General features: G+C 35.0%; 1 protein-coding gene across 1 annotated transcript; it reads right to left on the minus strand.

Moving 5' to 3' along the window:
* Window positions 1–11,260: 11,260 nt before the first annotated feature.
* On the minus strand, window positions 11,261–17,372 carry LOC140887625 (uncharacterized). Its single transcript, XM_073295009.1, has 11 exons — window positions 17,025–17,372; window positions 15,878–16,000; window positions 15,635–15,731; window positions 14,526–14,561; window positions 13,986–14,173; window positions 13,792–13,894; window positions 13,195–13,376; window positions 13,024–13,101; window positions 12,681–12,783; window positions 12,516–12,609; window positions 11,261–11,796 (listed from the first exon to the last, which is right to left on the minus strand). The coding sequence occupies exons 1-11, from the start codon at window positions 17,339–17,341 to the stop codon at window positions 11,444–11,446; spliced, it is 1,674 nt and encodes a 557-aa protein (XP_073151110.1). The 5' UTR covers window positions 17,342–17,372; the 3' UTR covers window positions 11,261–11,443.
* Window positions 17,373–17,826: the final 454 nt, after the last annotated feature.

Genomic DNA, 17,826 nt, shown 5'->3' on the forward strand with positions numbered 1-17,826 from the left:
TAGGAATTCAGATCTATAGAGATAGATCTAAAAGAATGATAGGACTCACTCAATCAACCTACATCGACACCATATTGAAAAGGTTTTCTATGGATGAGTCCAAGAGAGGACATCTACCTATGTGTCATGGAGTTTCTCTATCAGAGTCTATGTGTCCCAAGACTGACGAAGAGATAGAGAAGATGACACACGTGTCATATGCGTCAGCCATAGGTAGTATCATGTATGGGATGATATCTACCAGACCGGATATGGCCTATGCTCTGAGCGTCACGAGCAGATACCAAGCCAATCCCTGTCAAATGCATTGGAAAGCCGTGAAGGATATTCTTAAGTACTTGCGAAGGACTAAGAATTTATTCATGGTTTATGGAGGGAGAGAATTGAAGTTGGAAGGCTATACCGACTCTAGCTTCCAATGTGATGTGGATGACTCGAAATCAACCTCTGGATTTGTATTCGTGCTCAATGGCGGTGCTGTCTCTTGGAAGAGTTCCAAGCAGGACACCACAGCGGATTCCACCACTGAGGCAGAATACATTGCAGCATCAGCTGCTGCTAAAGAGGCGGTTTGGATAAGGAAATTCATCCAAGAGTTGGGTGTAATTCCTGAAACTGTTGGTCCAGTCCCGGTGTACTGTGACAACACGGGTGTCGTTGCTCAGGCAAAGGAGCCAAGGTCTCATCAGAAGTCCAAACATGTACTGAGGAAATACCACATCATCCGGGAGATTGTGAAAAGAGGAGACATCAGTGTCGAGAGAGTGGCCTCTACAGACAATATCGCTGATCCGCTTACTAAGCCCTTGCCAGTACCATTGTTTGACAAACATCGCGAAGCAATGTGATTACGTAGTATGACTAGTTGGCTTTAGGGCAAGTGGGAGATTGAAAGAGTGGGTGCCCGGTTAGCCAACTTGTGGCTAAGAGCATTTATGACTCTATGTAAAACAATCTTTTGTTTAATATAATTTACACTTTTATAATGACATTGACTTTATCTTTCTTCATATTGTTATATTATGATATACTATTGTTGTTTTGATAAAGACCTTGAATATACTATAGTGTATGTAAGATGTGGTAGCACATGGGGATGGCTATCATGAAACACATCTTATAGTCACTGTATATTCTAAACTGTTCCTAGTCAATTGAGCCATCCGCAAATAAGGATAAGGATCGCTCGAGATTGAGACTAGCATTTGCGATGCCGAGTACCACGTTTCATTGGTATGGAACATAGAGATGTTCAAAGCATGCAAATGGATATTCATATGATGAATGATCGAACTATCCTATTCGGACTTTCCAAGTGGTTATCACTTATCGAGTGGATAAAGTCCGCGGTTTTGGTTGTACACCATTAGTCCTTATTACTTGAAACATCATTGAGACTCTATATGCTAGTACTGTACTTTGACTCGTTTACCGACTCTATTGGGGTCATCAGGTGTCGAAATTGGGTACAGTTACGACACATATAGGATTCGATGCTTTGTTGTCAAGGATTCACCACATACTTGCGAGTGTGGATATCCTATGCGATCTGAGGAGATATTAGTGTGACGAATATCTGGCCAGAGTACATGATATGTTTTAGGTTACTTGGTGTTCCTAGTAACACATGCGATGTCACTAATAGATCTCCAAGATGTTATGCATAGTTATCGAATCTCGAACGACTCTCGATGCACCAATGGTTGTTGATTCGATCGGGATATTTGGTTGAAGGGACCGTACTGTACGCTAACCAAAATCTACTGGTTCTTGCAAGCACTATCAGTAATACCTAGGGAATCATGGGGTGATGTTGCTAGGCGCTCTTACCATGATTCGATGGGTAAGTCGGAAATTATTGTTCCGAGTCACAAGGAGTTGTGAGCCCACGGCTAGCTGTATTCCTGAACCATTTAGGGTTACACAAGTAATGGATTACTAAAACCCCGTAGAGATAGTTAAATTTAAAGAGTTAAATTTAATGAAAGAGAAGTTGGACTTCTTAACTAAAGGGAGTGGAATTTCCTAAAATGACATAGGGATGGACATTTTTGGAAATCACTGAATTCGGATTCAGAAAAATTATCTTGACTTTAAAAGATGCAGAAATGGTTTCTGTGCACATTGGTAAAATTAGTTTATCAATCAGAGTCACGATGAATTTTATATTAATTTCTAGAACAACGGGCTTGGCTTGTTGGGCTTAAGTTATGGATTGTGGGCTTTAAGAAGTTAGAGTGATAATGCAATTATAACTTAATCTAGTCTAGAAATTATCTAAAAATAAGACTGCAGTGTTCGAAAATTACAAGCTTTTCAGTCTAGCAATTTTCGAAATTTCAGTCTATATTATTCAAGAGGATTTTCGAATTCTCTGTCCCTTTCGGAGAAAATTCGGTCTTGTGATTTTTGTAAAAAATTACAATCCGGATTAACAGATCATATCTGTTTATTCTCTACTTAAAACTTCTGATTGATTTCTAGTGCAATCAATCAGAGGGTTTCTGTTTTTCGTTCGTGGACCTAATTCCGGAGATAGATCGTGATAGTCATCGGTTCCCGGGATTTATAAGAAGAGTAGATTAAATTCTGTTGGAGTCCACAATCAAGCATTTGCTTGACAAGGTAAAATATTTAATAGTGATTATTTGTTTTACTTACACAATTTAATCGTAAAGTTTTGATACCCAGATATGGAATCGTTCCATATTAATAAAATAAATTTTTAAACTTTCGCTGCACCGGGTATCAATTCTAATTGATATGAACACCGTTTTACAACATGATAAATATTGGAGAATTGGAAGTTCATATATGTGGAATTCCAGGAAAAGAAGTAGATCAACTCATTTTTGGTCTAGAATTCCTTGAGGACCATAAACCATGGAAACACTTTGATAGAGGAATAAAGTTTATGACAAAAGATAAAACTTGGAGAATTCAATAAAATTCTACGAGATGGTCAATCAAGAAAATTGGATAAGGGATAATCCCTTAACCAGATTTGAAAACTCTGTTCACAAACAGAGGAAGAAACAATTCTTGAAGTTAGTAAATCATGAGCATGATTTACTAGAACGCATTGAGAAACTAGAAAAAAGTAACCATATTCTACCCCTACTGAAGCCTTAGAAAGATTAAGGCTAAATAGTCTTAATCAAATTACTAAGTTACAACACAACCTATTAAAAATGGCGGGGCCATTTAGTAATCTTTTTAAATGAAAAAAAGTTCGTTCTCCATATACATTCCAATTGGGATGTTGTATGAACAATGTAAAGCTGAATACTTTGCAGCTTATATTGATTCAGGAGCAGGAATTTGTATAGCAAAAAGAGGAGTCTTCCCTACAGATTGTGAAGAATAATTGCCAAAAATTGCTGGACGAGATTTCTCAAAAAGAATTCTAATTCTTTGCAGAGGAATAAAACAAGCAGAGATCCTTATAGGAGGCGCGGGTCAGACTCCTTGGTACAAGGTAAAGACACCACCAATATATTTTCATGATACAAGAGCCGATATCTTGTTAGAAAATAACTTTTTACAAATGCTTAAAAAGTACACACAATATAACGAGTTAAGACGCCTTATGTTTACTACCATTTGTGATCATAAGATTATCGTTCAACGACTCAAGATGGCGTTTTATAGACAAATGCCAATATTATTCCGCAGCCAGCGTGGTGATAAAGGACAACTTTTTCATCCAAAGATGAAAGATTCTAGGAGATTTGGGGAAACTATGTTGAAAATAACAAGAGAACAATAACTCCAAATAGAGGATATGGATCTTCTCAAGGTAACCCTAACCCATAGGGATATAGAGTTGGAGAACAAGGTATCCCTTGAAGATGTCAAAAAGAGGCTCAAAGAAAGTTATAATGAACATCCTTTGGCATGGTGGGATAGAAATCAACTCAAAGCCAGCCTTACTTTAAAGGAAGGAAAAGAATATGAGTTTGTTAGATATAAGTCTATTCCTATGAACGTAACATATCAAAGGGATATGAGAATAATTATCAAGGAACATTTAGACCTTGGTCTAATCAAAGAAGGAGTGTCACTATATAGTAGTCCAGGTTTTTTCGTCAGAAATCATGGTGAGATAAAAAGAGGAAAACCCAGGTTAGTTATTAATTACCAATAAATTAATAAAATCTTGGAGTTTGATGGGTATTTCATACCCAGTAGAGAACACCTAATTAGTTGTGTACGAAATGCTAGGGCGTTCTCAAAATTTGATTGTAAATCTGGATTTTACCAGATTCGGATGGAAGAAGGCAGTAAAAAATTCACAGCCTTCTCTACACCACAAAGACATTATATTTAGGAAGTTACGTCTATGAGATTGGCTAATGCACCCCAAATATTTCAAAGAAAGATGGATAATCTGTTTAAGGATTATTTCAACTTCATGTTTGTTTATATTGATGATATTCTTATAGCATCAAAAAACATAGATGAACATGTTAAACATTTAGAGATTTTCTCTAAAATTTGCAAAGAAGAAGGACTTGTTTTATTTGAAAAGAAAACCGTCATAGCAACAAGAAAAATTGAATTTATTGGTATTGAAATTTATGAATCTGGAATAATTCTACAACCCCATATTGAGGAAAAGGTACAGAATTTTTCAGATAAACTCAAAGATATAAAACAACACCAAAGTTTTCTCGGAGTGGTTAATTTTGCAGGAATGTTCATAAAAAACCTAGCAATGTACAGGAAGGTGTTCAGTCCTTTATTAAAAAAGGATGCTAGGTTTATATGGACCGATGAACATACTAAAGGGGTAAACCAATTAAAGGAGATATGTAAGAAACTCTCGAAAATGGCTATACCCGTAGATGAAGATGATTTGGTGTTATTTACAGATGCCAGCGATGATTGGTGGGCTGCAGTTCTTACTAAGCTCACCCCAGATGGGAAAGTTGTCACGCCCCGAAACCGGGCCTAGTTGACATCGGCGTTGTTTAACATTTCGAATTGAAAAACAACAAGCCACGTAGTATAGATAACAGTCTTCAACCAGTCTTTTACATAATCAAATATGTCTTTACAAAATAGGAAATATGACAATAGCGGAAGCGACAAAATAATAGAAAACAACTACTAATAAAACTTTAACTTGATCACCAACCCCAGAATGCATATTGTTCTAATTTTTCTTCGGTATCTGGGGAGGAAAGTAAGGGGGTGAGTGTTTTGGGAAACACTCAGCAAGTGAGGGCCGATCGAGCACGCTAAACACCAAAAATATATTTACATGTACACATGTATATTTCATAATCTCGAAACAAAATAAGCATGTTGAATTCGAACAAATACGAAGCAAATATTGCACTGTTAATTATCTCATTTTCCGTGGTTTTACTGATCAGTCCCCTATATGTTACTCCTCTAAGGGGCGAGGCCAAAGGAACGGTTATTATAACCCACCGCATCAGGGCCATATCAAATCAAATCAAATCATCGGAAATTCCTTAACCATTTCTAAATCGACTCTTAACAGTGCATCTCAAAATATTTCTAAATAATTCTAACATGCTTCAAATAATATCATAAATATGCAACAAATAATATTTATCAAAGTGGAACGAATATACGTATCATGTCGATCGAATTTTCAAAAGCATAATTATTTATTTTATAAGACTTAACTCACACACAAAAATAAATATAAGTGTAGAAACTTATATTACACAAAATAAAGGTAGAAGCTCACTTACAGTATTTTGATTTCAAGAAATCGTGTAGGAGCAAACGTGTTTTTGGAGCCTCGAACCTTAGAACAAGCTAATCTACTCGATCTTTTGCACAGAGAAAGACAACTTCTTGATCGGGTTTCGGCGCTGCTCCTAAACTAAACTCGAACAGATTTTTGGGCTTTGGGTTGATGTGTATGATAACTCAAAACTTGGACAGAAAGTCTACTCGAATTTGAACATAAAATTTGCTTGAACCGTGGACAAGAACTCGGCTCGAACGTTGGACAAAACCTGCTCGACTTTGGATAGAAAGTGCAAATTCTTGCTCGACTTAGGCGCTGCCTCTTGGATTGAACTCAGCCACTTTCTTTCTTAGATTATTGTAGGTGATTGCTCGAACCTGGACAGACCACAAGGCTTCAGGAATGGCCAAAACCTTGCTCTTGAAATGAACAGAAATCTCTTCAAAAATGGACAGCAAGTTTACTTCGAAACGAATGCCGAGTTCCGAGTTTTCTGGTTCAGCCTTGAAGAGATTTCCGAGTTCGAACTCCTGCTGTTGTGTTTCGTTTTTGGGCAGGAACAAAGTTGGTTAAGATCTCTAATATTTGGACATGCTATGTATTCAAGATTATGCTGAAATCTTTCAATTTCAGCAGCTGCTACACAACCAAAACAGCAGCAACTTGGTGTTTGAGAAAACTGAAAATGACAGCAAGTGATGCTCGAGAATGACTGATTTGGGTGTGATATTCACTCAGCTTCTGGCCACCATTTATAGGCTGTAAATGTAGCTGAAAAGCCTCCTATTCATGGCCAATAATACCCATTAACATCCATCATTCTTCTTTAATTTGGATGTTACAATTCTTGGCTGTTACAACTCATGCACATAAAGTTTTGAATCTGAAAAATCTGCTCAACATTCCTTCGGTTATGGCTCAACATTGCTGTTGGAATGTTGGGTTCTCACAGAAGTACCATGCAGATACTGTAGCGGCCTATTTACAGAATCTGAGGGTATCATATGGCATATCAACGAAAAGTAATTTTACGCAGTTAAAAAGGCTTTTGAGAAATGACCTTTATTTTTACTTGCTAAAAAATTTATTTTGAAAGTTGATAATACTCAGGTAAAAGCTTTCTTAAGAAATAAAATTAAATCTCATGAAAATATTCTTGCAGATTTTCTAACAAAAGATGGAAGGCGGTGACGTAGATTCCATCATGAAAATGCAGAGACATCTCAGGGAACACCTTGGGTTGCTTCAAACCGAGTTCAACCAGTTAACCATTAATGCTGAAATGGCCGGTAGGTTACAACAAGCTGATCGTATCAAAGTATCTAATTGAATTACAGGATGTATGAAAGCTCAAACTCAATTATGAGCTGCTATTCAAGGGCCAATTGTGAAGGCTATAGAGAACTATTGGTTTCTTATAAACAAGATATGCTAAAACCATTGGTTTTACAAAAAACAAGAAATACAGCCACCGATTGTGAAACAAGATGATGAGGATTCTAAAACTCAGGAAACAAGTGCTAATCTATCATCAGCTTTTGATGAGCTAGATAAAGCAACAATTGATGAGGATAACTCATCAAGTCAACCCTCCGCCTCTGAGGTAAAAGAGGAAGAGATCAATCTTAGGCCCAACACAGACAAGGGAAAATCTAAGATTGATACTAATCCAGCTGTCATTTCTCCATTTCAGATTTATCAACAAAGGTGGGAGAAATTAAGTACAAAAAGTGAAATTAACCCAAACACTTGCAGGGTTGATGTTGCAGAGATATATCCAAGGGTTTGGCTAAAAAATAATGTAAATCCTAAGGATGTAAAGCTATGGTATGAATTTGGGGCTTTAGCCTCAGTTTATACAACTTCACCAAGTTTCCAGGAAATATCACAGCTACCAAAATGGATTCAGGAAGCAGCCCAAGAAACATGGGCAAATAATGACCATTTGTTCAGAGGAGATGTACTCGAGTTATACTTCTTTAGTGCAGCTCCAGAACCAACAGAAAAAGGATCACATGAGTCCTTTCATTTAATCAAGCTAAGGAGACCTGATGTAAATAATCAAAGATTTATCAAGGATCCTATATCTGAAGAAATACCATTGGTGTCCACTTTCGGAGAAAATAAAATCTCAACCAGAATGGCATGGGGTATCTGGGTCTGTCTCACCGATATGGATAAGGTCAAGTTTTCGTTCACATTTTATCAGAATTCTGTGAATGGATCATTCCTGTTAAATACAATGACAGGAAAAACTACGACTTTTGCGGAAGAACTCTTCGAAAAGAAGAGAAAACCTTTTGTGGAACAACAAGCTATCGGGGAGTAAAGAAACTCGCCGAAAATTTTGCAATATGGGGCATATCGGAAGATGGTCAGAAAACATCTGCCCAGAATGTCCAAACCAGAAGGAGCCAAAATTTGGAAAAACCTTCAAACCTCGAACGGATCGGAAGGATTTTTCCGAGACAAGCAAAGGTGGACAAGGGCCACTGAAGACACGCTTTCACAGGGGCCCACTTCAAAAGCAAAAGATGTCCCGACAAAATTAAAGAAGGCATGTGAGGAGAATAGAGCCAAAAGAAAGTGGCAAACATGTGAACCCTCCACTAGTAAAAGATGTCATCAATAATGACATAAAAAATTCAAGACAACTGCCATCAATAATGGCATAAATAATTCAAGACAGCTGTAAGATTTCCTGAAGTTTCTCGGTGAAACGAGTGAAACTTCAGCTATAAATACAGGATTTTGAGGAAGCTGAAAATATCGATCATTCCCTTCAGTGTTCTTACGAAAATAAAAATTATTGTAATATTTCTCTTTCTAAGTTTGTATTAAGTCTCTATTTTATGTATTTCAAGAACAAAGCTACTGTGAGAGTAGCTAAACTAGTTATCTTCTCCTCTTCAAAGGAGGTTGATTTATGTAATAATATGTTGTATGAATAAATTTCCTAAGTCTCTTGTTCATCCATGCTCATATTTTATAATTAATTTTATATATCATACGCCTTAAGGTAGAAAACGAATTAAAGCTGTGCTAGGTGTCGTTGAAGGAGCTTGTGCAGAAACCATCTGTTGCGACTGCGTGGTTGAGTATGAGGAGTACTTCGTAAAACTCGGCAGGTATGACCCGACGACACTATGGTCAAAAAGATATTTAAATTTTAATTAATCTTACGGAAGCATGATGGACTTATGCATAATTTCTTTAAAAAGGGTAAGAAAGGGTAAAATAGGCATTATTTAGTTTTAAGGACGTGAAACTTTTTAATTAATGAAGGATAATTTTGGATAATGACAAAGAAAAGGGATATAATCGGGACGATGATAAAACTATAAGGACATAATTATGAATTATCTCGTTTCAAGAACTAAAATAAAGGTGATATTGAACTTAATGTAATAAATTATTTATACATATATAAACAAAATAAAAATTATTTTATTGTACTTTTTCATGAAGTTTTGCCCTAGAATTAAGAAAGTAGGCTAGAGTTTAAGAGTGAAAATTATGGATTTTTTTTTTGGAAGAGAGATGGTGGGCTTTAATGGAAGTAAAAAACTAATAGGTAATAATAAAAAAATATTATTAGTCTGCAACCTAACAATTGATCTAAACTAGATCCGTCATGAAAATTCATACGTTTTGAGACAACATGTTAGTGAGTTATTGCATTAAATACCATCTACATAATTATTTTATTTCTTGTTACGAAAATGGCTTTTAAAACCATCACAAAATCGCTGTAAATGAAAATTTTGCGACGTTTCTTTCTTTACATCTCAAAAGCCAGCGTTGTTTCTTTTTTATTTTTGTTTTTTTCTTTTTGTAATGTAAGAAACTCAACCATTAAATTAAAGTTCAAATAAAATATGCGGAATAAAAGCCATCCCCTCTAATTAATGTAGTATTTTCTATTCCCATATTCTTCATTGTTTGACAGTCAGGTTATATGTAATTGAACTTCCTATGACGTCTTTATATATTTGTAATTTGTGTAGGATAACATAGTGCACGGAAGAAATTAAAGCGGAGAAAAAAATTAATAAGGGCGAAGTAAAATATCGTCGATACCCAAAATAATATATATTTGGTGGTGGTTATTATTATTAGTATTATTAACATTACTTTCAATTTCGTTAATATAAAAATAAAAAAAAAGGAAAGAAGAAGAAGAAGAAAAAACTTGAGTTTTCACGTCATAAAAAGAGCAAAGAAAGCGAGAAAAGTAAAAAATAGTGGTTGGAGTTTCTTTTCGTGAGAAAGATTGCATATCTTGCAAGCCACCTAGCCATTCGTATGTATGTGCTCTTTTATCTATTCAAGGTTCTTCTATTTTCTAAAATAATTAAATTTTGTCCCCTCTTTTTCAGGTTTTTTTTTTTACTTCAAAAAAAGTATCAGGTTTTTAAAAATAAATATTACAAATAAATGTTTTTCAAAATATAAAGAAAATTTTAATTTTTGAAATGTTTATAGTAAAACGAATTATCATATCTTCTCTTCGCTCTCATATAATTTTTTTCAAAAGTTTATATAATACTCTTAGGCACTGTTTGGTTCGAGGACAAGATAAATAATATTTGGATAAGTAATATAATATAATATAAAATAAATAGAAAATGATAGTTAATTTAGTATTTGATTTGATTGATAGATTATAGTTTATTGGATTTGATTGATTAAATTTTATATTAAAAATATAAATTACCATTTTGTCCTTTTGAAAATAAATAAAATATGAATAATATTATTTATAAGGATAATATAGTAATTTAAATTCAATAATTTGATTGATATAAGATAAATGATTAATGATTTGATTGATGCAAAATAAATAAATAATTAATAGATGAATAAATAATATAAGGAGAAGAATGCGAAGAATTCGGGTTATATTTTTTCCTCAATTTTTCGTTTTATTATTTTACTATAGTTAATCAGTCTCGCCTTGACTCGCAACCCAAACAGATTAGCCTGTTTTTAGACGTCTCTAAATCAGTCGCCAAAATTATAATCCAACTCTGCCTTTTTTAGAGGTGAGACAGGTTGATCGACGCACTCAAACTGAATTGACAACTCTAAATTATTGATAAAAAATTATTCATGGTCTTCAAATTTTGTAAAAAATTAGCATTTTATTTAAAATGACAAAAAAGATGGACCGAAATAATTAAATAAATATAAGATCCAATTGTTTGCTCTTTAATACGAGAGAGAAGAATTGAGATCCCGTCTTCTCTTCAACCTTGCTTTATTATAAACTTTTTAAAAATTAAATTTGGTGTATTCTTTTAATCCTTTTAATTTGTAATATTTATTTTTTTAAAAAAACCCTCATCACATTAATGCGTGGAAATAAAATAGAATAACATAGGATTTGTCGACAAAAAAATCGTTTTTGAAACAATAACATCAAAAAATGAAGGGATGTAAATGAGCCGAGCCGAGTCGAACAATATCAAACTTGGGCTATGCTCATTTGATATATATATATATAAGGTCAGCTCGTTAATACCTCGTTATCATATTAAATGAACCTGACTCGATTTCGGCTCGTTAAGAGCTCATTAGCAAGCTCGTTTTCGTTAAGCAAATAATACCCCATCCTTTTGCTATTTTACTGAAACCAAATTCCAAACCATCCATGACTGCAGACTATACACAGTTGCGTCAAAGTTCAACAAGTAGTAAACATTCTCAGGTCTATGTAAGAATTTTTTCCACATTTTCTGCAGAATCTAACAATGCCAAGTACTCGTTTATCGCCTCACCTTCTATCGTAACTTCAATATCATAGTCGGAATATGCATCTGTATTGTGCAGTTCTTCTGTGAGTTCACCTTCCATCTCCATATCCCGAACCTTAAAATCGTTGTCGTTTGATGTACCTCCAGAGCTGCTGGCTATATCATTGGATCCTAAGTTTTCTGTCTCATTGACATTCTTTGGTGGAACAGGACTTGCACCTGATGCATCAGTGGTACTTCCGTTGGGTTGTCCAAGTAGATGGTTTAATGCCTGCTCTTCATCGCTAAACTTGTGAAGGGCGTCGTCCACTAAGTGTGACAAAAATAAAAAAAATCAATAAATTATATATTCAACGAGAATCAAAATATATGGCATGATCAAGAAGCTAGATTGCACGGCACTGAGTCTGCCTTCCCCGTCACTAATCCTTAAAATCGCCGTCATCCTCAGTTGTCATTTACATTAGTTCCATTAGTTAAACAACGCGTATATAAGCCTAAACAATCTCAAGCAATTCTCGAACATTTGTCTAAACTGTGGGCATATGCTAATGCTAATACTCATCTCTTGCCTAAGCATATTGATCTCAAATATATTTATCCGCATGAAGGGGCTTCGTAATTGCCTTACATTTGAATTTAACCGCAAGAATGTCTTTACGGAAGCCCTATACTTTTTCTCACCTTTGAATAATGTTAATTTTGATTCAGGTTTTTCATTAAAAATTAATCTTTGCTCTTTCTCAGCATGTATGTCTACACGACTAAAATTCTGTTCTAAATAATCTTTAGTCTGATTATGACTCAATCTGATTCGAAAACACAACTCTGATTTTCTTTTATGATCCCATAGACCAGAGACAACAATTATGAGAATCTCAAATCATGTACCTCTGGATTGTTATACATCATTTAAAAAATCCAAAAAAATAAACAAAGAAGCCCCTTGATGCAACATATGATTCGAAAACTCTGTATGTTCTCCTTTATTAGTTCTCAAATTGGGATGTGTATCGTATTTTAGATACCTGATGTGCTCGTGAATCCCATGGATAAAAGACTTTCTCTGGCAGCAGCTTCTGCTTGACGCAACCTTTTCCTTTTCCTTGATATAATTTCAGTCTGCACGTCCAAACAAAAGAATGGTTGGAATTCAGGAGAACAAAATGGAAACATTAAACATGTGAACTGACTTGTAAAACAGAATTTGTTTCAGGGTTTGTCAAGTCATCCAAAGCCTTCTGGGTGTCATTTTCATTTCTTCGAAGGGCCTCTGCAGCCAGATCTTTCTCAAACCTATACATCAGAAAATCTCAGAAAACTCATCAATGCTTAGGGCCAAAAACTTGAATTTCCATGAAAAGAGCAAGGCAAAAGTAGCTTCACAAGAAAGTAAATGCATTTCAATCACCGGTTAAAGGCCACATTTGTAATGGTTTCTCAGCCAACCGAAATATTGTGGGCATATGCAAATGAACCTCAAAATCTACAACTATTCTTACTTCTCACTTTGCTGACAAATCTTACTATTCTTACCCTATGGAGACCAATTCATTTACTTTCTGGAGATCCACTGCTTTCCTAAGAGGAGTCACTCCGTATTGTTTTTGCTCCCTGGCATTGAATTCTAGTCAAATATTCATTGCACTCTGTAGTACAACTAGAAGATAAAGCATGATGAGTTAAATTGAACATGTTAAAACTCACAGGATGTCTTTTTGTCTTCTGAGATTCTCCTCCCGTTTTTTAGCCCTTTTTGCCTTTTCATCAACAAGAAAATCAATAGCACTTCCAACATCCAAGTTGTTCATGCGTAGGGCCCTCTTTGCTTCACGTTCTTTATAACCCATGCTCATTAGAAAAGACAAGGTTTCATCAGGAACTTGGAGCTGAAACAACACACATGTTAGTGCACTGAAACAAGAATTGAATCTGGAATAAAGCACATAAGAACTCATAATGAAGGATTGAACATGGAAAATCAATCCACTTTATACTCCTGGACTCCAAAATTTGAATTTTACATGCCAACAGAAATTCGAACAAGAAAATGTTTTCCATAAATGAAATGATATAAAATTACAATTAGTTTGTTAAGAAAAATTACGTGCAACTATCTGATTAAAATGACAATCACAAAGAAAGTCAGTAAACTTTTCCGTTTCTCAATCTTGTGGGGATAGGTAAAATATAATCAATAGTAAATCAAATTTCCCTTAATACAATAAAGATGGATTAACACGCAAAAATTATGTATAAAATCACTGGCAGTGTATAAGAAGCAGCAGACTATGGTCAATGAACCTGGGAAAATTTAGCCTGTGCTGATGTCAGGAATTCTTTCGATTTTTGCAACTGACCACTGTGATATGCAACCACTCCTTCTAGCAACTCCATTCTCAAGTGTCTACAGATGAATAATGACAACATAAACCTTGTTTGACGCAACGAGGTGTTGCAACAACTACTTGCAATACTAAAGGTGATCCATGACTCACAATGCAAGCTCAGGAAAACGACCTCCTTGAAGAATCCTCAGGCGAGCAGATTCCTTTCCATGAGAACGCTCAATACCTTCTCTAGCTTTTGCAAGGCGAATACCTGCTACGGAAAGCCAACTGATATCTCGGAGCATAAAATAGCACCACACCATGTCTATTTGAAGAATTGATACGTTGTCAACCATCTGGAGGTCCAAAAACAAAGGCAGCAAGCATAAAGTTATTGACTAAATGTGCTCCAAATATAATTTGGCAGATAATTTATTTTCTATTCTTTCCACAAACTAAGATGATAAAATAATTAAGACGAAATGACCAACAATTATATCAAATTTTCAGTTGATCCACATCGTGCTGGAGACTGAAAATGGGAAAAAATAGGATAAAATGGCATTTTGATATGGTTGCAATTAATAGATCCACTAAAAAAGTTCATAACTGATGATTATTGAGGACAACAAGGATTGGAAGGATTTGATTCTCTGAAATTTAGTCTGAGAGAAATAATACAAATGCTAAAACGAAACGATGTCTCACCTCAACAAGCTTAGGGTCACACAGAGAGAAAGCCTCCTACAAAAAACACAAGGTTGTCGCATAATTAGGAAATATCTGGAAATTTGATATTAAATTTATAGGCAAATAACACTGTGGGGATTGTGAAAAGATTCAGATAAAATCAAAAACTTTGCAAGGCGACACAGAAAGAAATAGACAGCAACAACATTAAGATAAAACATACATACAAGCATCATTCCAGAATAGCATAAGTCAAAAGTTACAGAAGCCTGGTTGCCGATAGATAATTAATATCTCAATCCAAATTTAGGATAATCCATAACAAGGAAAATTAAGCTGCATCCACTAACACAGTCATATTATATATGTAGTAAAACAAAGATGATATACCCGAATCAGATTTTATATTATCATATTTTTTGTAATTTACATGGTGTGATTTCTCATGCAATGTTTATCTCTAAGATATTATCTCAAACTATACGAGAGCGTGATTCTTGGGTTGAATAATAAGAGTGATAACAAAAACTTTAGAGTTTAAAAAATAGCAGACATTGGCAACATAGCTGAAACACTTTGATCCGGTGCTACACCCTCTTTCTCTTTCACTATGTCCATATCATTTCAAAAGTAAACATCATAACAAAGCAGGAAAGAAAAAAAGTCAATGAAGGTCAAAAACCGAAAAAAAATATTTGACCTGGTCAAATAATAAACTACACCACAGGTGTATGCCCATCCAATCCTTAATATTTCTAAATCCCGCAGTTCTTAACCATTCTTACAAATGGAAAATGTACTTGGCATATCATCCATCTCATAAGATTAGGGTTCACATTACAGTTATATCATGCAATTCCCTCAAGGGTGTGTTTGGACTGAGTGATTTGAAATCAAGGATTTCAATCTATTTTAGTTGTTTGGATGTTTTTTTATAGATACATTCAGATTCACCTCCTCTGAATTTAATAATAGATTTTAAATACATCCAACACTGATGTCGTTTCAAACTCAAGCTCCATATCCTTTCCCCAGATCAAATCCCTTTCGCCAAAATCAAAACTTTCAATTTCAATGCATCCACAATGAATTTATTGTCTTCTCGCACTAGGTTTTTAGACAATTACCTCACCAACGGTGAGGACTTCCAATGCATCTCTATATTGTTGCTTTCGTATCAGGGCTTTTCCATTTGTGTGAAGCATGAGTCCCATCATTATGGCCCTGCCACATAAAAATTTCAAATTTTAAAATTAAAGAAGCAACAGAGATTTAACTTCTTTAGCAACAGTTGAACTCATCATTCATATGCATCCCACAAAGCATATCAGATATACACACTAATACACTAGCATGGTGTATAATCATACCTTTGGTCAGTCTCAGATCCCAACTGCACTTTTTCTCCACTCTGATTTTCCAGCTCTAGATTGAAGTCCCCATCAGGTAAGGAACCATCTACATGTCTACTGGCCAATGAAGTGGCAGCAGCCCTATGATGTCAATCATGTTAGAAAGAGAGCGAGAAAAATTAATGCAGAGTAATGTCGCAGCCTAAAATATAGCATGCAATTTTTTTGCTCAATAAATATTCACCTGAAATTTCTTTATGACCCTATCAATGCAAATTTATATTCTATCCTAAAAGAATCAAAGACCATGTCGAACAGACTGCTATTACGCTCGAATTTAACTCATAGAAAAACTAACGATCCCCAGATGAGGGCAAGTATCATGTGTGAATTTTTCACCCAATACATTCAGAAAATCTGAAACCAAAGTTAATTTAAGGATAAAATTTTCAGAAAAGATAATTGACAACTAAAAATGCAATTTACCACAAGCTCTCGATCAAAATAGCAGAAAATAGCAAGTGTTCATCACTATGAGCCAACTCTAGAGTCAGCAGGCAATTCAGTATGAAGTCATGGCATTTAACAGGACAGCAGAATAACCACATATCAAAGACACTGACTGAAGGGGGGACATAAGGTCCAGGCAACACTCTGGATTCACTTATTTAAGCATATTAGACTGATGCACCAATACTAGATGGAGAAATGCCCGAAAATCAACGATTCCAACTCAGACATACTGAAGAAGCATTTGGTCTTCAAATTCTCCCAGAATCACATCATATATCCAGAACCCATCAATCATACCAAGTTCAAGATTTACCAAATCCAAAAATGACCACAAGCTATGCATTTATCCAATATATGACTACAATCCATCCATAAACTCAGTGAATCGTGCGAAGCAAATTGCTACTTGGTCGTTTACAAATCCCTTTGATCATTCCATTACACAATTCAGAAATTCAAAAGAAACCCAAGAAATACTACCAAACAGACACAAGCACAGAAATTCAGAAATAAATATATAAAAGATTCTTTGAGAGAATATACTATCAGTATGCAACCAAAGAACAAATCATCAAAAACCCAATACTCCAAAAAACCCAAGAGATACACACACACACACACAAAGGCACAACAAATACAAATACAAACTAACTTGAGCCTGGAAAGTTTGTTGGCGCGCTCTTCTTCGGCCAAGAACTCATCTTTTTGCGACTTCCCGACTTGATCAGAAGAAGAAACCTTGGAAGCAAAAATCTTGCCGTTGTTTCTGACACCCAATTGGCTCAATTTCTCAGAGCCATCACCATCTTTGAGCATTTTGCCCCCGCATATCAGGTTTATTGAGTGAGGCCCACCGCAGTTTGATCGGTTTGCCAATTCTTCTCTCAACATGGCCACTGTCCAGTCATCTAGTTCGACTTCCAGCACCCCACTCCATGCTCCACCAATTCTCAGTTTCCCGAGGCCCATATTTGCTTTCAACCGCGATTGGAAAAGAGGAAAATGTGATTTGGAACGACGAATAGGGGGTTGGATTATATATCTGATTGTGCAAATTTACGCAAGTCTTGGTCTTTCTTTTTCCTTGGGGACTACGGCTGGCATACTTTTGTTGGGGCCGTTTGCGCCAAGTAGATATCCTATGATATTGAAATACTATATTAATGCTAAATTATGTGAATGAGATTTTCTTATTATATTTGATCAAAAAAAGATTTTTTTATTATCTCGTGAAATTTTGTAATGGTAGTTGTATTAATATAAAATATATACAATGTGGTGTTATTTTTAAACTATTTCATCAATTTTATTCTATTAAATTAATGTAATCAAGTCTTTATACAATTTTTTTTTTCTATTAAAATTTTCTTAAAAAAAGAAAAAAATTGAAAAATTACTTTATAACATTTATATTTTCAAATAATTTCTTAATCTATTTGAAAACACACACAAAC

The sequence above is a fragment of the Henckelia pumila genome, chromosome 3 (assembly GCF_033568475.1).
Source record: "Henckelia pumila isolate YLH828 chromosome 3, ASM3356847v2, whole genome shotgun sequence".
Classification (NCBI taxonomy): domain Eukaryota; kingdom Viridiplantae; phylum Streptophyta; class Magnoliopsida; order Lamiales; family Gesneriaceae; genus Henckelia; species Henckelia pumila.